The sequence below is a fragment of the Strix aluco genome, chromosome 4 (assembly GCF_031877795.1).
Source record: "Strix aluco isolate bStrAlu1 chromosome 4, bStrAlu1.hap1, whole genome shotgun sequence".
Taxonomy (NCBI): Eukaryota; Metazoa; Chordata; class Aves; order Strigiformes; family Strigidae; genus Strix; species Strix aluco.
In genome coordinates, this window is record NC_133934.1 from 98716135 (window position 1) to 98738579 (window position 22445).

General features: G+C 38.2%; 1 protein-coding gene across 3 annotated transcripts; it reads left to right on the forward strand.

Annotated features, from left to right (window-relative positions):
• The first annotated feature begins 12758 nt into the window (after window positions 1–12758).
• Window positions 12759–21805, forward strand: ZNF770 (zinc finger protein 770). Of its 3 annotated transcripts, none has more exons than XM_074824524.1 (2): window positions 12759–12839; window positions 17499–21805. In XM_074824524.1, the coding sequence occupies exon 2, from the start codon at window positions 17642–17644 to the stop codon at window positions 19775–19777; it is 2136 nt and encodes a 711-aa protein (XP_074680625.1). In that variant the 5' UTR covers window positions 12759–12839; window positions 17499–17641; the 3' UTR covers window positions 19778–21805. The 3 variants fall into 3 exon arrangements, with proteins under 3 accessions (XP_074680625.1, XP_074680627.1, XP_074680628.1); XM_074824526.1 differs by having other exon boundaries at window positions 12774–12859; XM_074824527.1 differs by lacking the exon at window positions 12759–12839 and adding an exon at window positions 13004–13123.
• Window positions 21806–22445: the final 640 nt, after the last annotated feature.

The following is a 22445-nucleotide window of genomic DNA, read 5'->3' on the forward strand; positions in this document are numbered from 1 at the left end:
TTTTACAGAAACCAACTGAAGCACGGAGGAAGTCTAAAAGTCTTATTCTTCTCTGTACTAGACCATGAAACCATTTCTATGTGGAAGATGAATGATATTTCCCATCAGATTGAATAACATTTACCCCACCCTTATAACCAATTACATATGGGAGCAAGATCAGCCTTCAAATGACTAATTTGTAGTGAAAAAGAAATCTTTAGCAAACAAACCAAGAAATGTTACCCAGATCCTCAGAGTACATCATATTAAGAAATAGATTGGTAACACTAAGTTTTCAGTGTATGCCAGTATTGCTCTTTAATTCCAGTAATACAGAGCAGATTCCCTCCTCATTACTGCTGGAATAAATTATAGAATAGATGTAACAAATAAATCATTTTCCATTTGACACACAAAAAATCATGTACTTCTTATCAAACCCAGTCCAGCCCACACAACTCCATACTTTCATAGCCTGAAATCTCCAGCACCATTCCCTACTGAAAAAATTGAGATGGAAAGTGTTTTGATAATGTTTGACCTATGAGTTTAAATAGCTTTTATTAAATATTTGTTGAACTTAAATGCCTACTGAATACTTGGGAAAAGAGTGTCATTGTTAAAATATCAAAGCCATAACTTCTGAATTAGTGGAAGCTCTCTACACAAAATTCTAGGCACTTCTTAGAGTGGATTCCTTTCCAGCCACTTCTTGCGCAGCACAGCAACCTCCCCTCTACACAAACCTTAACTCAAGATGAAAGACTAGACATGATACTGCTCATCTGGACCCTTTAACATTTCAGCAGAAAAAGCTAATCAATATGAAAAAAGTAACAAAAACTGAGGTAGGAAAAAAGTGCAGACATTTAGTGCAGACATTTACCAGTACCCTGAGACATCTACCAATACCCCATGCCCCTGCTCCAAGGGATTTGGCTGTCTGTTCTCAAGTTTTGTGAGAAAGAACTGTAAAAAGGGGGATGGTTGTACCCTCCTTGCTCAGAAGCTGCTTTCAAACTCCTGCCCTTGCCCTTGGTCCCTGTCAAGGGACGCTGCTCACACCTGGGCATGTACCCCACTGATCCAGACCTGACTCTGACCCACTGACTTGATTTCCCAGCTTGGACTTGCACCTCTCTCATCACTACAGATTTGTCTGGCAACTGCTGGGCTCTTGGCTGACCCTCATTAGCATGACCAGACTTGCTGGGCTCTTCTTCTTTGGGTACTATGGGACTGGACCTTTGTTAGTGCAGTCACAGGCCCACACCTGCCTTGGGTCACTGTCGGCTCCTGGCTCACCTTCCCTTAGAGAGCATCCTGTTCTTGCTGCTCCCTGACAACATCTTCATATGCTGTAAGAAATCCAGGCATAATGCACACCCCGCTGCCCTCAAAAAAATGAGACAAAAAATAGAAGACAAACACAGCAAAAGAGGTCACCTTAGGCATTGCTTTTTGGCAGAAACCAATTTGAGTATTTATAGCCAAGCTAAAACCCATTGAAAGCACAGGTCAAAATGGAAACACTGACCCTTACCTACTGCAGGGCTAGTGAGCGCCACCCCTGTCTAAGTACTTGTAAGCTGCTTGCAATAAAAAAAACCTCTTAAGTTTCAGCCCTCCAAGTGTCAGTCCTCTGTACTGGTTAATATTATCAAGGGAATCCTTGCCTGACAGAAAGTAATTTAGGATCCATTAAATATGATTACTTGGCCTTGAAAATGATGGATATTGAACAGAATTATAGGATCACTTTACAAAAGAAAGGTCTCTTTTACATCCTTTCTTGTGGGGCATTAAATAAAGTCTGAGAAAACTCCTAAGGGATTCCTGGCATTTATAGGTAACATTTATGAAACGAAGGATTGATATTCATTTTAAAAACTCTAAAAATTGAACAGGGTGATGTGGTAAGCACATGGACAGCTGTGATGTCTAAAAAGTGAGTGAAGTGTTCACCAACTGTTTTCCTTGCTTCAATTATACTAGAGATATGAAAATTGCCTTTAATTTCAGACTAATCTTTCATGTTCTTTATTGGAATATTAACCCCAAGTGGTTTCCTAAATTCCCCATACTTCTCATTGTATTTTCATTTTTAACTGAAGTACTCATGCCAGAGGTTTTCAAAATTCTCAGGTCACTGTTTTCATCATACCCTTTACTAGCCATATGTTGAAAGTGAGTTTGTATAGAGACTTGATATGTTTATGCTGCTTTAAGCTAACTGAAATCTAACTTGAGAAGACTATATTTTAGGTACAGGGCAAGTTTGACTTCTCCATTATTAAAGGATCTGCCCTAAAGTTCAAACATACAATGAAAATAGGCAGACAGTTTGATCTTCCTCACATTTCTCCCACTTGAATTTCTGATCAAAACTGATAAAGTGAAATCAACTAACATTTCTTTTTATTCCTTTTTCCGTGGAGAAGGTGGGTTGGCTAATTTATCCTGTGTAGAAGACTGGAAATATGGCCCCAAAAATTAGAAAAATAAGGTTTATGGATGGCTACCCCTGAAGATAAATCATTCTCTAGAATTCAGGGAGAAAAATGAAAAATAAAGATAATAGAGTCAAGAAAAACTAGGTTTTCTGCTTTGATCTTCCTCATCTCACTCTGTTTCCACATAACAAGCTGCCCTAGAAACCACAGTATTCTGAAATGCCCATCTTCACTCTGAGCAGTCTCCATAGATAAGGGTTCACCTTAGAGACAGAAATTCCAGACTCTTTACCTGAGTCTTCCTCATTAACCATGAGGCAGCATATTCATCACTAATACAAAAAGAACATTCATCAGCTACTTCATAGACATAAACAAAATCACAGTATGTCTGGGCGCAGCACAAGACATGGCCCACTGACAAATCTTGGCTTATATGCTTTCTATTTTGAGATAAGGAAGAGCTTTAATATATTTTAGATGTAAAATTTGCAAGCCAGTATTGTCAGTGAGTTCCCTGACAACTGATTTGTGATTGCAGTGTGTACGTTGAGCACATATTCAGACAATACAAGACTGTTGATTTATACTTTGGACCATTTGCATACACTGGTGTCTAAATTTTAGGGGGTTTTTTTTAAATGTTAATATGTCACCTCAATGACATTAAATCACCTCTCTGGTTTCTTAGATCTGACTATATGCAGTGCACACCTGAAGCAAGTTTGACCATTTCCAGAGGCAGCCCTTCTGCTACTTCACATTATGTGTGATCATTTGTACCTGTGTAAACATGGCACAATATTTTATGGGACTATGATGCTTTAATTTACACTGACAACAGCTGCTACGTACATCTAGAGCTGGGCAGATTTCAGGAAATCCCTGATTCTACAGTAAAGTAGGTTAACTAGGCTGGTTTTTTTTAACTGGTAAAACCACGACACTCAGCAGCCTCATGCCTCAGGCATACATCAAATACATACACATGGGTTTAAACTCCAGTTTTGCCAAATTCAGAGCAGAGATCTGAACTGTGATTTTCCACATCCTCTAAGAATGCTTTAGCTATTTGTTTGTTCGAGAAGAGGGGCAGTCTCATTTTCCACTTTCAATCAGGAAAACACATTTGACATGAGATAACTTCACCAAAAAAGGTTGTGTTAAAACTGATAGATGGCTCCAAAATATTACAGTTTTAGTGAATAAGAATTTTCTGATAAAAAGGTGGTTTCACCAAGCAGTTTTTGACCAGTTCCACTTATGTGAGCTTTGCACTAATTTTGGTGACTTTATAATATGTAAAACAATAAAGAATAAAGGCCCTATATTACTAATCAAATTTATATAAAAACATTTCCTGATAGTATCATTATAATTTCATAATCCTTAGCATGCAAACTAATGTGGTACTTAACCTCTCCCTTTTTTAAAGGAATCTATAACATATCTGGGAATATTTAGCAACATATGAAGTTTCTTTTTGTTTCATTTTTCTTTTCAGTACATAACTGGAACCTTCTTGGAGATAACAATACCTGAAAAGCTCTATCAGCCAAGTATAGAAGGAGATGCAGAGGGAAAAAATGATACATGGTTGTAAAAAAAGGAGCACTAGGCAGCCTTTGATCTATGTATCAAAAATCTTTAACAACTATGTTCCAATGTATGGAAATGCACATAAAACTACATGTTTAATTATGCATAGTTTAATTATTCCTTAGACAGCAATCTTAGGTAGTCAGACTAGGTCAGAAGCACATTTTTATGGTTCTGACATAAACCCTGGCAAAAGGAGCTTATAATGGAAGTGTTAACACAACCTTAGGACTTCAAGTGCAAAGGGTATAATCAAATTTAAAAACAATTGTACCTCATCTGTATATCGTCACAAGCTGCCTGTACAAAAGGAGAGTAGATGACAAGCAAAATAAATCAGGATTAACTGATGCTGTTTGTCATACATATTTGGTAAGTTTTAAGAATACATGGCTTGGCAAACATTGAGCGGGACTGAGAGGAATCCTATGGTCCACTCAGACAAAAACACAGGATGGTGCAGTACTGCGGTGAAGAGCAGTACAACTGTTATGAATTAGCCAACTCTGACTATTGCTGATTAGCAGGGAACTATGGCAATGTGTTCTTAGTTAATCATTCATTCATCTTGAAATTAAGATGTTTGCGGCTACTGAGTGAGTGCCTTTTCTCTAACTCATAAACCTGGGTAAAAGATAAGAGGTTCTGTTGGACTGTGGTCACTGGGTTCCCAAAATGTACTAAGGCAAGTAATGGGATACATGGAGCCATTTGCCTTCCACTACAGTTGTCAGCATTCAATAACAGAAAGGAAACATTCTCTTTGGACTGGTGTTTGGGTTTCTAATCTTTCTATATATTGTATTGGTCTCCCAGGTGACTCTTAGGTGCTGGGATTGTCTACTTCATCTGATCATTGGCTGAACTTCTACAGGTTATGAAGTCATCCTATCTTTTTGAAGTTACTAAGCTGTTACGACAGAAAAGAGGGTGGTTTCGTAATAAATGTCTCATGTAAACTTGGAATTAATCTAGGATGGAATTAATCATAAGATGGCAAAATTGTGTCACGCTTCAGACAGACTCTGAAGAGTGAAGCACCTTCAGTGTTTGACTTACTGAAACAAGAGTTTGAATGGAAAGTTACCAAACTTAGACCACAGAGCCCAGGAAGTTGTTCATAATATTATTTGCTTTCTGACCCCTAATTTGTTGAAGTTCATCCTTTCGAAATCAGGAAACCTGAAGACCAACTTCTGTTAATCTTTTGGTTATTCTGAACTATATATGTATAAGTAATCTATATATGATCACTTAAAAGAAAAAAGTTTATGACCAACTGTTCTTCAGTGCACTTACCACTTGCCAAAACCAAATGTAAATCAATTCTAAAATAGAATCAGCTATAATTAATTCACTAATCATTCAGTATTGTCTACCACATCCAGGAATAATTGGCTCCAGATATTATTAATGACACTAGTTTCCCAGGGAGTGGCAAAGAAACTGGTCTGTCCATCAGTAATTTTGACTATTGTGTTCCCAGCTCATTTATTTCTCCTTAACTCAAACTGTGGTCCCACAGGACTATAAGCCAGTTTAATTGCCAGCTCCTTTGGTGTTTCAAGCCTCCATCCATTCCAACTGCAGATTCTTTTATTCTCCCTTGTACCAGTTCCAGTGTTCTTCAAACCTTTAATAAAACCATTCCAGAAAAATAAATGACAAATAAAAACCTCTGCCCTGAAAAAATTATAAAAGTTAGTTGTCAATGCAGGAAAATTCAAGTCCTTTGTAGACTTAGATCAAGATTCTCAGTGAAATCATAAGCTTAAGAAGTTATAATATAAAACAGATGGATTCAGTGTCTTACTCTAAAGTGCACTATTAGTAGTCAGGTAGATGCTTACGCTTCCTTGACTATGTAGGCCTCAGAAATTAACTACTTCTGAATGAAAATAAGGACCTTCACACTTCATGACTAGAAGGCAGTTTTAAAAAATGAAGTATTACAAGTCCGTTACATAAACCTTAAGCCTGATAGCAATATCCACAGAATCACAGAACAGCTGAGGCTGGAAGGCACCTCTGGAGTGCCTTCCAGTCCAAGCCTCTGCCTAAAGCAGTCAGCTGGAGCAGGCGGCTGGCTCAGGGACAGGTCCAGCCAGGTCCTGAATATCTCCAAGGATGGAGACTCCACAACTTCTCTGGGCAACCTCTTCCAGTGTTTTATCATTGTCAAAGCAAAAAGGTTGGGTTTTTTTTCTCATGTTTAGGCAAAATTTCCTGTATTTCAATCTGTGTCTCTTGCCTCTTGTCCTTTCAGTGGCCAACACTGAGAGGAATCTGGCTCTAACCTCTTTACTCCTTCCCTTTATGTATTTATACATCTTGATAAGATCACCGCTAAGTCTTCTCTTCCTGAGGCTAAACAGTCCCAGCTTTCTCAGCCTCTCCTCATATAACAGATGCTCCTTAATCATCTTAGTGTCTCTTTACTGGACTCATTCCGGTATGTCCATCTCTCTCTTGTACTGAGGAGCCCAACAGTGGACGCAGTACTGAGGACATGTTTGTTTTCTCCAGCTCAGTTTCTGTTTATGTTCATTTTACTGGTTCCATGAAAGGAATTCATTTCCATTTTACTTAAAGTCATTTTCAGCTCCACTCCTGCATAAGTACATATACCTTGGCATGCTATTGCATAGTTTAATGTTTCAGTGTTGTAAGGAATGCTTTATCACTCAGAGGCCACCTAGGCTATCAAATGGCACCAAAGATGCAAAGTCAGAAACAAAAACTTACATATTATACACAGTATGTGCAATTTTATATTGCATTTCAATTTTTCACTTCCAGATCATCAGAAATTCCTTTTAAATTGAAAAAATTAATTTACAGGAAGGAGGCGAAGAGAAGGGGAACTTTCTATGGAGAACGTCAATCTGTAGATTAATTAATACATTGATTCCATTTGAGAGCCTGCATGTACCTGTCTTCCGACTGAGATACCCACTGTGCAATCAGTGGTAATTTAAAAATCAATTGCTCTTCTGTAGTAATTAAATTTGTCCATTTAAACAGCTATAATTGATAGAGCCTGCAACTAATTTCAAAGCAGGGATTCTTAAGGGATTCTAGAGATTAAGGGCTGTGAGCCACCAATTTGTGGGGTTTTGACTCAACAAATGAACATCTAAATCAACTGGTTTGTGTATTGGTTTTAAATACACTACACCAGACATGAAATTTATCTTGAAATATACTGCTAGACAAAGCAAAATATATTGCTAGACAAAGCCAAAAACTTAATGAAAGTGATTGTAGTTAGGCACAACTATATCTCAAAGGTATTGAAATACAATTATTTTTATATTTCACAGAACTAAATGTGTTGCCTAGAAAATGTCATCATTTTCTTTTAAGATTTCTCGGTTTTGATATGATGCTCTTGCTATTTATAAGTCTTGTTGAATAAAGTTTACTTTTCTCGAAAATGTCATTAAATGTTGCTATTTGTTTTGAGCATACAGAGAATTTATGGAGCTTTTGCCACACATATGCTTAATCAAATAAAATATGATGCTTGCACATGTAGAATACATATTTCTGAAATTCATTAAACAACTATCTCCCCTCAAGGCAATTCATTGTTATGCACCAGAGGGCTTTAAGATGGACTATTTAGGAAAAAAGAAACCCAAAACAAACAGAAAATAGGACAAGAGAAAAAAGGAGAAACCTAAGACTAGCATGAAATGTGTATTCACAGTTTTAAGTCTTCACAATTTACTTCAGCCCTGAGGTGGCATTAATTGACACATTAGCAAGTTATATACTGTGTTATGTGCCTATTTAGCCTAGGATTCAATAAAAATAACACCAGGGAAATCACTGTAACACATTGCATATACATCACGTGTTTAAAGTAGGGAACACCTTACAAAAGCAGACACAACATTAATGATAAGGTGTTGCAGTTAACTCACCGACTGCCTCTGCAACACATGTAATTGAATTGCCAACTGTCAGTTTGCAGAGTCATCTTTACAATATTTTAAGGCAAAATCTTATAATTCCTAAAAATTAAAGAGAAGTGAAATTTATTTGAATGAGGTCTGGTTTTCTATATCAATATACTATAGTGTACACCCCCAAAAAGAGTAATCACTCATTTTTTGTTAACATTAAAACAGATGCTAATACCTACTCCAAACAGTATGCCTACTATAAGAAGTCAAGTAATATGCATTTAGAACAGCAGGGTAAAAGAGTTACATAGCTTATGTTGTTGCAACAAGTGGAAAGTTTTCTTTCACAAATGAAGGGAAAATCAATATTTCACAATCTCAAAATTCAGTTCTAGCCAGTGAAACTATAGTATTGTCCAATTTTTCTTTAAGGAAAGTTTAGGAATTCTTTCATTGTTTATTTTTTATGCTTTCTTTTCTTTGAATAAAATGAATTAAAGAAAGACTCTTACATGTCAGACTATAACTATCACTAGAGCCAGATCTGTTTAACTTTTCAAGTGCCAAGCCAGATAACAATAATACAGATTGTTTCAGTATGCTCCTGTTTTATTTATAAATATACCCTAATCTAGATAAATAAACCAGGGATAATTCGTATACCAAAAAAGGCACATTCTGCACATTCTCAGTATGTAGAGAATTAGTACAGAAATGTTAAGATTAGTGTGCATGGAGAACGAATAGCAATATCTGGGTGTGGAAGCATCAGAAGGAAAAAACAGCCAGAGAACAGTTACAAGAATAGCCTGTGTTCATAGCACCTGGATTAGCAGGTCATCAAGGTCCTAGCACATATCTACCTACCGTTTAGCAGGACACCCAGATGAGGAGTCAAAGGGCAGTGAGTAAATCCCAATGACTTGCCAAAGCGTGACAGGATGATGAAAATAATCCCAGTCAGGTTACAAAAAGGCATATCCAAAACCAAGATGTGGGAAGAAGGTATAAATGAATGACTGAAATCAGTTTAGATTTGAAGTCAACCCACTTTCCACTCCTAAGAGGTCTTGGATTGTTGCTACAACATTGCAACATAATTTCCTACAAACCCAGCATATTTTATTCTTCAGCACCATAAAAGCAAATAAATGATACCCTGTGTTCACAGCATTTTCTACAAAAACATATTGAATTAATTCACCTGCTTTGTTATAACTGGGCTAAAATTGATTTCAGTATTTTTGGATTACACTCTCTGCTAACTCCCAGAACCATACAAGCAGATCCTCAGATGGTTTACATTGCTACAGCTTCGCTAAAATCAAGAGAGCTACAACAATCTACACCAGCTGTGGATCTGCTACTTTCCTTTGTTACTGGCACAAGCAGAACTCAGCTGCTTGCATTCTTGCTTCAGATCAGGTGTTTCATGAAGAACAGACTGCTAAGACTGGATATACCTTGAATTGAGATACTTTAAAAAGAAAAATATATATAATCAGGTGATCTGTAATTATTAAATGATTAATAAATTTTCTGAATAGCTTTATGATATGCATGTGGCAAATACTATGCACTTTTTATAACTGGGAAATTGACATCTGGAAAGCTAAGTGACTTGTCTGTGGTCATAGAATGTTTCATGCTTTCAGCTATAGGCTGTCCCAATCCACATTTTAACTACAAGACTTGGCTGTCTTTCAGTGAGGTTAATAAATGATTGCATGCTATTGAAGTAATGATCAACCTATTTAAGCTGCTTTCTTGAGTGTTTAAGCTTAACTGCAAAAAAATTTTGTTCTGTAGAGTTAAAGTTTGGCTTATGTGTTGCAAGCTAGGTCAGGTATTATGTGGTACCACTGGTGATGAGACTTGATTTGACTTCTAATACTGCTAAACTAAGAAGTAGTGATTGTTCTACAGGCAGTTGTTTCTAGATATCAAAAAATACATCTCAAGGACAGATCTGCAGAGATAGCCGGGCCTGCAAAACTATCATATGCTTAGGTCTGTAAGTGCTGCCAGCTTCTCTTTCATTAATGTATACAGAATTCATCAGTAAACTTTTTTTGTTTAAATAAAGCTACAATATATCTGTCTTTATTCATCAACAGTGAGGGAGAGGCAATTGGGTGTATCTTCTATCCAAAACCAGAATTATGATTATCAAATTCTATGTTTTGTTATTGTTTAATCAGCTGGTGTCACACTGCAATGGCTTGTACTATATAAGCTACACATCAGTTAAAGATGACTGATTCCCAGGTTAATCATTCTTTTTAAAAAAAGAGACATAAATTACTGCTCTGTCTTTCTCTTTGTTTCATTGCAAGTAGGAAGAGTTCTGCCCTATGAGTGAGGAGCATAGGACTGGTCACAGATGAGGTCTTCAGCACAATCAAAGTGACAATTAGGTACCTACATCCTTTATTGGGGCTGTTTAAAGCAGCCTGTTAGCAATCTGAAGGTAACTTAAAAGCTCAAAACCAAACAAAATATCCCAGCAAAGAAATCTGGGTGAAAACTTTGCATTAGTGTTGACATAAGACAAAATGTCGTCAGATCTTTTCTGAACTACTTTGTGAGTTGCAGGATTTGGATCATGTACATGTTGGAAAAAGCTGGAATTTCACCTTGTAAGCTAACAGAGTTCTTCACTGCCACATGGTTCTCAGCTTGCTTATGGCCTTTTCTTCCAGCAAGCTTGTCCAAATAGATTTGAAACAGCCATGCTGTTGGGAGTTTCCTCAGCATACGTGATTGTCTTTTGAATTCCTAGTAGGGCTAGGAGAGGGGGCTCAACACACAGAGCAGAAAGACAATACAAATTACTGCAGCCATCTCTTCTGCTGAACACTGGAGAAATGCAGTGGAGACCTTGGCTGCTTTGTGCCAACGCAGCTGCTCTCTAGGACATTTTCTAGGGTATTTCTCCCTATTATATCACGGGGTCCAGCCTTCCGCTGGTTTAAATCTTTGATTTGTTGACTGTTCTGTTCTGACTTCTTCCATTCCTTCTGCTAGAAGTCAGATCCTAACCTCACCTGTCGCACAGAGGTGGAATCTTGGAAAGAGAGCTGAAAGAGAAGCATGAGTGAGCTGGCACTCCTGTTTTTCTAAGAAATTAATGCTGCACATGTAAATAATTATTTTTGTTTAATTCCAGTCTGCGTGAACAAAAGAAAGAAAATAAAGCTCTTAGAAAAATGCATCTATATTTTTAAAAAAAAAGTGTTATCTAATAGAATGACTTATTTTTTTCTTCAGTGTGGCAAATTCACTCACAAAAATTGGTCTAATCAATCATCCAATTTTTAAAAGGGTGGATTTTTGTGGGTTTTGGTGCATTGTCTTTTTGAGAGGAAAGCATAAAAGACATCTTCTACTGGCCCACTAATTCTTGGGCTAGGGCAGATTTCTTAAAAAAAAAAAAAAAAAAAAAAATCTACAGCCTGTCTTTATGTGAAAAGTTTGATAAAGAGTTTAAGATTTGACTAATAGAGTCCATACTGAGCTGTACATGCAGGTGACAGAGTCAAAACTCTGGTGACTGGAAATTCTCTGTCTCAATGGGGCTACAACATAACCAGCCTCATCCATGTCCTTGTGTTTTATTAACAGACTTTTACAGTGAATCTCTTATAATTTGCTCTGCCAGCTGTGTGTTCTTTTATGAGGTAGAATCACAGAATCAGAGAAGGGGTTAGGTTGGAAGGGACCTTTAAAGATCATTTAGTCCAACCCCCCTGCCATGGGCAGGGACATCTTTCATTAGACCAGGTTGCTCAAAGCCCCATCCAACCTGGCCTTGAACACTTCCAGGGATGGACCATCCACAGCTTCTCTGGGCAACCTGTTCCAGTGTCTCACCACCCTCATTGTAAAATATTTCTTCCTTATGTCTGATCTAAATCTACCCTCTTTCAGTTTAAAACTGTTGCCCCTTGTGATGTCACTATGGGTCTTGGTAAAAAGTCTTAAAGCCCTCTGTAAGTACTGGAAGGCCGCTATAAGGTCTCCCCAGAGCTTTCTCTTCTCCAGGCTGAACAACCCCAACTCTCTCAGCCTGTCCTCGTAAGGGAGGTGCTCCAGCCCCTTGACCATTTTCATGGCCTCCTCTGGACCCACTCCAACGAGTCCATGTCTTTCTTGGGCCAGGGACCCCAGAACTGGACACAGGAGCCAACTGTGAATGGTTTTTGTCTTTTTCTGGATGTTTTCAGCCCTTTGCCTGCCATTCCTCCGAGGTAACTTCAGCCAAGCTGTGCTCACTGAGGGGGCTCCAGCTACTGCAAGGACCCCCCCTCCGTCCTTCAGCCCATGAGCTCCTGCCCGTTTGATCCCTCTCTCCTGCAGAGGAGGCAAAACGTTGCAGAACTGTTACTTTTGTGTGCACGTTATTGAAAGTCTTTTTAGATTTCCTAGGGAAATGTCTCTTTTCCCCTTCCCTTCCAGCACCTCTTCCTCAGCCTTTTAGGGCGTTGGGTTTGGCCTCACGGTGCGTTTACCGCACGACAGGGTAACCACCAGCACCCTTAGTTACAATCCCGCAACCACCGGGAATCGGTTATTTGCTTTTAGGATGCGGAAGTGAAAAATGTGTCTTATTTGTAGGGAATAACGTGTCACCAGCGACTAATAATTCATCAGCAGAGCCAGGTGACATTTTCTGCCCGGACAGAAACAAAGTCGGGGGCCGCGTTCCCCGCCCCGGCCTGGCCGCAGCCTAGCCTAGCCCAGCCCGGAGCCTCAGAGCGGCGGGAGGCGGGGCCGGATTAAGCCGGGGAACGGAAAACTCCGGCCCGGGTTTCCCGGAGTCCTGGCGTCTCGCTGCCATCCGGGGGGAAGACTTTAGGCGGCAGCAACGCCGGGAGGGATGAGGAAGGTGGAGGTGTGTAGCAGTTTCTCCAGGTCGTTCCCTTCTTCGCCCCCGTTTGCCGCCCTTCCCCTCGGCCAGCGCCGCGGCGGGCTCCGCAGCGGCCCCGGGGTGCTGGGCCGTGGAAGGGCCGCGGCGTGTCGGGGCATTGCCCCGGGGCGTTGCTGGGTGCCGGCGCTGCGGGCCGGGCCGGGCCGGGCCGGGCCGGGCCGGGGGGGCCTGGGCGGCCTCAGCAGGGTGCCCGCTTTCCGCTGTGGGAAGCCGCCCGCGCGTGGGTGTCTGCGCGCGGTCTGCGTCCTGTAAGAGCCGCCTCACTAACGGCCTTTAAGTTTTTAACTGCATTTTAAGTGTGTCTTGCTGGGGGTTGGGGTGGTGTCAGTCCCGGGAGTCTCGGGCCCATCCGCAGAACTTAGGTTTGTTCTTAAACCAGCCCTGTTTCACCGTCACGTATCGTTTGTTTTGCTTCAGAAAATGTTTTGAAAAATACGTGGGAAATAAGGGAGAATGAGAGGTGTTAGCATTGAGGAGCCATCACGCATGATGATGATTTTTGTATGACTTGCAGGTGAAGGTTACATTTCTGGTGTAATTTGTTCCCCCATCGCCGCTAGCTGAGCTTTTCCCTAGGGAAAGCTGGTCAGGAAATCTAGTGTGCAGTGTGTGTGTGTGTCCGCTCAGGTTCTGCTGCATGCTATGTGTTTCATAAATCGGCAGCTAGATTATCACTTGTCCGTGTTGTAGTTAATGTTACAAGAGGTGCCTTCTGTTTCGTCACACGTTTATTACTAATTTTATTGGAATTGTGTCTGGAAACCTGTAAGTATTAGCTTATCTCAAGGATCTGAGGATATGCTACTACTAATGCAGAAGAATCCTTCAGTGGCAAATTTGGAAATATATTGAATTTTCAATTCTTAAGTGGTTTGTTTTGAATTATATTAATGAGTCATAGGAAAACAAGCTATAATATTTATCTTGTATAGGGCCAACTATATGGGTGTGAGAATTTGAGAGATGTTTGTACAAGCTTTTTTGGAGACCTCTGGTGTTAGAGGTAAAGCAATCTCCCCACACAACTTATTTGCATGCTCACAAAGAAGAACTTTGCAACTGTAAGGACAATAACATACTTGAATCCTCTTTGCTATGATCTGAAGCCATTTCTAGTCACAACTGTAAATGGCTTGGGGAACAGCTTATTTCCATTTTCTTTTAAGGTGACTCTTATGTTTGTTTTAGGGTTTCTTTTTGTTCTTTTTAATCAGGTCTCCTCTTTTTTAACTTAACATTACCAGTTACTTTAATCTTTGCCTGTATATTATGCATTTAAGCTCTGATCATTCTTGATCCTTTTCTCTGAATTAATTCCAATTACTTCATATGCTTGACTCAATTTTAAGGGCAATATTCAAAAATGGATAGAGTACGCCAGCTGAATTCTAAACAGTAGTGAGTAGTACGGAAGATTTATGTGCTATCAAAGCTTTGCTTCTGTTTATGCATCTTGGTATGGATGCCATGCTGTTGGCATACTCAGCTTCTGTTCCAACTTAGACTCCAGGTCTTTTCTGCACAACTATAACCTATTAAGTTGTTCCCCTTCCAGTTGATATTTCTTGCCCAAATTGAAGATCTTGCATTTCTCCTTATTAAAGTGCTCTTCCTGGGGGGGGTGTTTTGTGTTGTTTTGTTTTAAAAAACCTTCTCTTACTAGTAAAGACTAGATTAGAATTCAGAATTTTCTTCCATCATGTTTTTATGTTGTTGCAGCTTGCTGCCATCTGTAATAGTAATAAACATAATCATAAGTAATACTAGACTTAGGAGGGTCCTCTGTGGACCTTCAGTGGCCTACATTACTTCTTGATTCTATTTTTCTGCATGATGTTACAGCCAAGATGAAAAGTAGTGTCAATTTAATATTAAATTGGACCTATGCCACAAACTAAAACCTTATCACATAGGGAAGTACAGTTTCTGACTCTAATTAGGACAAGCCTGAGTACTTCCAAGGCTGGCAGGAGACAATATTCCAAGCTTGTCTTTTGTTCTTTGATCCTTAGCAGCAGCAGCATGCTTATTCCTTGGATGTGCAAGGCACAGAGCACAAATAGACATGGAGAAGTCTGTTCTTAGTAAATAGGATTTGAAAATATATTTGGGCCACACAGTAATGCCCATCTTGGCTCCTTTCTCCTTCCTCTGCATCCCCTAAATTTACCTCATCTGAGCCTTTAGTCTTTCACAGGGCAAGACCACAGCAAGAAGCTCTACTCTGCTTTTGACACCTTGTACTACAGGGTATTTTCTTCATTCACCAGATAGAATGTTTAAAAAATGTATAAGCTAAATACAAAATCCCTTGTGTAATATGCCACAGCTGTCTTTTACTTTGGACTTTTTTTCTTTGCGTGTCACTATAGTGTTTGAGCATTTTCCTGATGTGTAAATTGGATCTGTATGACAGTATGTTAACTAAAATTAATCAGTCTTTACAGCTCTTTCTCAGGAGGTTTTCCTTCCCTGCAAATGGAGGCTGCCTTGAGCTCTACAGAAACTTTCAGCGTAGCAGAGAAGCTTTTCTCAGCCTACCTGTGTCTAGTTTCACAGTAGCACAAACTTGAAAGCATTTGGTGTCACACATTCTCTCAAAACTCCCAGCTTTCACATGATGTGACAACAACTGGGAGGAAAAGAGAGTCTCCTAAGAGTGTTGTGTTTTCTTGCATCTTCAAAAGAAGACTGAAACTGAGTAGCTGTTAAAATTCTACAGGAAAAGAGAATAGGAAAGGAAAAGTTGACTTTCTCAACTGCTTCATAGCATTGATAAATCCTATCCTGAACTGCTTCAGTGAGATTAGGTAACTCCTCAGTGTAGTGACAACTGCATCTAAGGCATACATCCAAATGTTACTTAATAAGGCCCCCAATTATGTAGGAACATATCTGTTAGATTGGAATCTACCATCCTACCAGATGACCAGGTTTCTTTCCATTAAGCTTAAGAAAAATCTTGATTCACCAGATATTTTCAGTCTTTTGTGCATGTGTCTTGAATCTTATTGTAACTTGCTTTAAATTGCAGTAGGCTTTTATTCTTTGCGATGACTTTGAATGAATGGGCTTTTCAGATACTTCTGAATTTTTAAAAACTAGGGACATTAACTCTTTGTGAAGAGACAGGACTTTTGGAGACAGTGAATAAATGAATTTTTTATTCTGCTGTTATGTAGAAAGAATATACAACTTGAGTTATCAAAATACCACAAAGTTAGTAGAAATGTCTTGTGTATATCAAAGTTATTACTTAATCTGCCTTAGAAACTGTAATTTAGGAAGGATGTGACCAAGTGAAATTGTGAAATTAGTCCAGAGATGATTAAAAAGAACAATCAGTTCAGTTCTTTTTTTTTTTTTTTTTTTAGGGGATCTAAAAGCAGTATGTAGAAAAACCAGAGTGTTCCTAGTTTTTTTTTTTTTTAAAAAAAAAAAAAGAAAAAGGAGACTAAATACATAAAGTTGTGACAGAGAGCCCTTTTTAGTTATTTGCCAGGTTCGCAGGGGGAAGGACAGTGAAAGTAACTTTGTAGTAAAGAAAGTGTCAGCTGAGTGCAAAGACAAGCTTTGTAAGAGGGCAACGCATTGGAGCAGAAGCCCTGCTGAGGTTAAAGAACCTCCTTCAGCAGAAGTTGTTAAGACCACTTTGGAGGTTATCTAGACATGAGTTGCCTCACAGTGGAAGGCTTAGACTAAATGGTTGCTTGAGGTGCTTTCTAGCTGCTCCTATGAATAATAACTTATCATGCACTCAGGTACTTGCAAGGTTCTTGGTTTTTGTTTGTAAGTCGTTATGCCTTAGCTGAGACACAGTTGCTTGCCCAAGTGTAAAGTCTGTTGAAAATTCAAGGAAAATTAAAACTGATTATTTCACGATTTTGGTTTAAGACTAAAACATCCATTATAATGAATTATGAGAACAACCTTTATATTTACGATGATTTCAGAGTATACACATGTTTAGGTATCACAACTCTGATATTCTAGCTCTGTGGTCAGATAGTGAAAGGGTTATCCTCATTCTGGTCGTAGTTTATGGTTAGTCTGTTGCTCTTGCTGACTGGTTCTGGTGTTTACCAGTTTGAGATAAAGAAAAAATGATTACACTGCTGGATACAGTTAATAAGTTGCAGAATAATGACTTTAACAATACATTGAAACAAAGTATTACTTCTCACTAGCACTGCATTCATTTAATTTTTATTTCTGAAGCCCAAGAATTCCTAGTTCGCTTTTTCTCTCATCTTCATAAATATTGTATCTGGGAGTCAGAATTGCTGCTGTAGGGTAGAAACTTATTACAGTAAGTTCTTGTGGGTTTTTTAAGAATATGCTTTATTTGTAAATAACCCAAAATATCATAATGTAGCTGAACTGCATATTATTTGGAAGTGTAGCTGCATTGACAGCACAGATGACTTAAACTTGTTTGTTTCTTCTGGAAAGTAGCATGTAACATAACAAGGGATTACTCTCTTATGAGGAAAGCATTTAAAGTTAAGTTAAATCAGGAGTATTCTAATCTAGATGCTTTTGGTCTCTTATGTAGAAAACGAGACAAACTTAGGCAATTGTATATTAATACAGGCTAAAATAATACTCTCCTTCTTATTTTAGGGACTTGTGGGATTGAAGAATATCTCTCCTAAGAAAATTTCCTGCTTCTACAGTCTTCCATCTTAGTGTGCAATTGATGATTTCACTTGAAATACTTATCCGAAGAAACTTAACAGTAAGAAAGGTGTAATTGCTTTTTAAAAATGTTAAAAGTTCAGCAGTGTGTAACAGCTGACAGGATACCCAAGAAAAAGCCATATATTTGTGACATTTGCTATAAGCAGTTTGAAACTCCATCAAAATTAGCTAGGCATTATCTGATACATACTGGTCAAAAACCATTTGAATGTCATGTATGCCATAAAACATTTAGGCAGCTAGTCCACCTGGAGAGGCATCAGTTAACCCATAATCTGCCTTTTAAGTGTACTGTTTGTTATAGAAACTTCAAAAACTTGATCACTTTCTTAAAGCATCAGCAGCTTCATAATGAAAATTATAAGAATAATACCAAGCAAACAGAAAACTCCGTGAATTCTGAGCAAGACAGGGTCACTTGTGGCATATTTCGATGTTCTACGTGCTGGAAATCTTTTACAACTGAAAAGAGGTGGATGATGCATCAGTGTCTGAAGGCAGATTGTCTACATGGGGTCAGAAGGAGAAAGAAAATTCATGCTTGTGAATCATGTAACAAGACATTTCCATCAAGATCTAAGCTAGAAAGACACTTCCTTATTCACACTGGCCAGAAACCTTTTAAGTGTTCTTCATGTGGTAAATCTTTCAGACAGTCAACACACTTGAAAATCCATCAGCTCACACACACAGAAGAAAGGCCTTTTCAGTGCTGCTTTTGTCAGAAGCAGTTTAAAATACAGAGCAAACTCATGAAGCACAAACAGCTCCACGCCAGAAATAAGACTTTCCTCAATGTTGTATACAAAGCAAAGACTCTCAAATATCCCAGACCATACAACCTGTTGGAAGGAAAGAGGGAGAGTTGTGAGAATGCTGACACACACAAGTCACAGGAAAATGACCCACATGATGTTCACTCAATTTATATTGTACCCTTTCAGTGCCCAGCATGTGAGCAGTGTTTTGAAACGGAGCAGGTTCTAAATTTGCACAAATGTTATCTGAGAGATGGCAAAAGTTCAAATAATGCTACAATGGCATGCAGCCACACAGTCAGCATGAAAAATAAAATTCTGATGAAGCTGAAGCATACTGGAGGAAAGGCAACAGATTTTTCTCTGTCTGACAGAAAAAAAATAAAATCAGGTCACTTTAAAAGTCCTGACCTGGTTGCAGCTAGAGATCAGTGTTCTGATCAGCATGCTTCTACTAAACCTGTCAAGGATTGCCATAGCAAGCTTGACACACACAAGGCACTTCATAATCGGATGAAAAGAACGTTTGCTCTGCAGTTGCCTTGGCAAGAGCACCCACAACCTCACGACTCTGGAATTAATTTAAAAGGTACACTTACTGATGAAAGCATGTTAAACATTGATGATTCACTGGATAATGAAGACGCTTTTTGTGGTTCATCAGATGATGGTTTCTTTGGTAATCTAGAAGTACTTCACTGTGCTTTTTCAGATTCTGCTAAAAATATATGTAACAGACACAAAGTGTGTAAATGTGACAGATGTGAAAAAATCTTTCCATCTTCATCCAAACTTCAAAGACATTATCTTACACACACAGGACAGAAGCCCTTTGGTTGTAATGTTTGTGGGAAGACATTTAGACAGTCAGCTCACTTAAAGAGACATCAGCTCACCCATACTGGAAAGAGACCCTATAAAAGCTCTGTTTGCCAGGTAGCAATTGAAAACCTGAACAGAGTTTTCAATCATCAGGGAGATCACACCAAATGGGAGTCTTCTCAGCCTGTGGGTAATTCGGGTTATTCTCAAACACCTTCACAGGCATCTGGCTCACAAGAATCTGAGCTGATTCAGTCAAACCGAGCAGCTGAAGTGAAGGTTGAAATCAAATCAGGGGATGTTGTTCTTGACACCAACAGTAAAAGCACACAGCCATATTTGTGTAGTAAATTGTTGGAAACAGAGCAAAGCTGTTACAGCTATTGGTGTGATTTTTCTGAAGGCACTGAAAAAAGTGAGGTTGTTAACAAATTGTATAAATGCAGTATCTGCTTTAAAACTTTTAAATCACCTTCTAAGCTTGAAAGACATTACCTAATGCATGCTGGACAGAAGCCATTTGAATGTTCAGTTTGTGGTAAAAATTTCAGACAGGCCCCTCATTTGAAAAGGCACCACCTTACTCACTTTAAAGAGAGCTTAAAGCTGAGTTCCACTTAGATTGTCTGTTACGGAGATGACCTTGTAAAGAGTTAATTTACTGTCTTCAGAACTGTCTACTTGATGTAATTTGTGAATGTGAGATGTTTAAAACAAAATATGTAATTTTGCATTTCTTTTCCTAAATTAATTTATAAATACACATTCTTACTGCATTGTGTAGCAGCAATGTGCAGTGCTCCATGAATCTGATATTTTAGAAGTTATACTTTTTTCCATATAGTATTTTATGACATTATGCTTTCCAGTAACTATCAGAAGAGTAAAGATAAAAAGGTAATTTCCAGAATAGAGGTCTTTTTACTTTCTTCTGGCTTCCTATATGTTGCAAACAAAGGCGACTTGCTGTATTTATTTCATACTTTCTAAAAAAATAACATTTATTTTTAGATAAAAGGCAAAAAAGAAGAAAGTAGAAAAAGGGGGAAAAGTTTAATGAGAAAAAATGTTGATGTGGCATTATAGAACCGTTAATAGAAAAGATTTAAATTTTGTAATGTGCTTGGAGATCTATGGATGAGGAATTGGATCTTTTCACTTTTTATGATACAAAATAAGTAGACACTGCTAAAATAGCAGGGTTTTAATTAATCCATTTCACCACTTCGTTATCTCCACTTCTTTGGATATCCTTTGCCTTTTCTGGCTTTTTTTGGCCAATTCATACCATACTGCACTATTTTTCTGCAAGGAAAGAGAACAAGAAATTAACATTACAAACGCACTTACTATCTATCTGTTCCAGGCTCCTTTCCTTCTAGCGTACATATTGCACCAATGAAACAAACATTCTCTAAGATGTGATAATAACTCAGACGAGCAGCTTTGTCAGGAAATCATGTTCTTGTTATATTAAATATAAGATACTGAAAATGACTTTTAGTTGAAATTAAGTAATTGCGATTTTGTATTAATAGAATCTGTAGTTATACTTTCTGGTAAGTAGACAGCTTTGCCTGTTGTGCCTGTGGGGCTGGCAAAAAGTTTTAAGTGCAGTGGAGCTTTATTATTGCAAACAAGAATGAAGTTTTGGTGGGTTTTTTTTTTTTTTTTTCTCTGAAAAAACTACCTTTTAGGATATTTTCCTTTGTTATGCAACTTCTGACTAGTTGAAACCTGAAGTTTTTAATCTTATTTCTAAGTTAACATATCTGTAAGATACATGGCATTCTTTTCACTATTTAAATAGATTCATGTTTATTTAAGTAAAATGGTTTTGATAATTTTTTTTTTTTAATTTTTGAAGCGATTTATCTAGGTTTTGCTGTGGCATGAGCTTTGTAGTATTTGGTATAAAGGAAGTGAATGATGAAGTGTCCTGGCTTTGGCCAGGATAGAGTTAACTTTCGTCAGGCTGAGAGGGAGCACAGCTAGAGTGCCAGACCGGATGGATCACTGGAGTATTCCATATCATGTGACATCGTGCTCGGTGTGTAGGCGGACACGTGCTCTCTCATGGCCTGTTTTGTTTCCCTGTTGGCAGGGTGGGATTTCTGGTGCGGTTGGGATCACTGCTGGGGGTGGGCTGCGTACTGGTCGCCGGTCGGTGAGCCACTGCTGTATTTTACCCCTTTGGGCTTACTATTGTTACTGTTGTTTTGTTACTATTATTAAATATTTTTTTATTCAACCTATGGTTTTTTTTTTTTTTTTTAAATCCCTCCTCTGTTTCACCGGGGAGGCTGGAGGGGGGAAGTAAACGACTGGCCGTGTGGTGATTGGCTACCAGCTGAGTTCAAACCACAACATGAAGGGAGTTTTTATTTTATTTTCATACATGCTGTTCTTTCCCATTTTCAGAGAGAATAAAACCGGGGAAGATATTCAGAAACAGTCTGTAGTTACTCTGATTTTTCTATGGCAGATGGATTCAGTACATTAATAATGACTATAGTTATATATTGAGATTTTTTTCTCCCTATGTGAATTGTTTCATATTGAAAGACAGAATACTGTATAAAATGTTTTGAAAGTGTATTGTAGAGCTCTTTTAAAATACTTGCAATAAACTATTTTATTTATATTGTACCTTTATTGTATACTTTATGTATAAACCAAAGTTTTCCAACTATATAACATTCAATATGCAGAAAAGTTTAAGACTACATATCAAAATAAGTAACTTTGCATGTTAGAACAAGATTTTGTTTCAGATATTTTTTGTTATAGAAATAAAATAGGAACATGTTTAAAGATAATAAGAACTTTCTGAGGGAGTCACAGTCATTGTAAAAAATGCTATGTTTGAGAGTAATGTTTAGAGAACCCTAAACTTGGTTTGTTTTGAAAATACCCATTCGAGTAAAATGAGGGGAAGCTAATACAGAAAGCTACTTTTCAGGGATGAATAGACATACGTGGGAAGTGTTACTGTGATTAATTTGGAAATGAATGTAATCTTTGGGCTCCATGGGATTTCAGAAGGGCAGTAGGGCCCACTTTGTTTACTTGTCTCTCTACCCCTTTATGAAAAGTTTTGCATCAGTATAAATTAACAATTTTAAGGGGATTATAGCATAAACTAGCTAGAAAGGGGTAAAGCAGTTTCTAAAAGTCAGGAGAAAAAAAAAATCTAAGGTTGAAATCCTGTCTCTTTGAAGTTAACAGTAAAATTCCCCAAGTACCTTTGAGAATTTGAGCTAGAATGGTTTTCCCAGTGTTAACAATA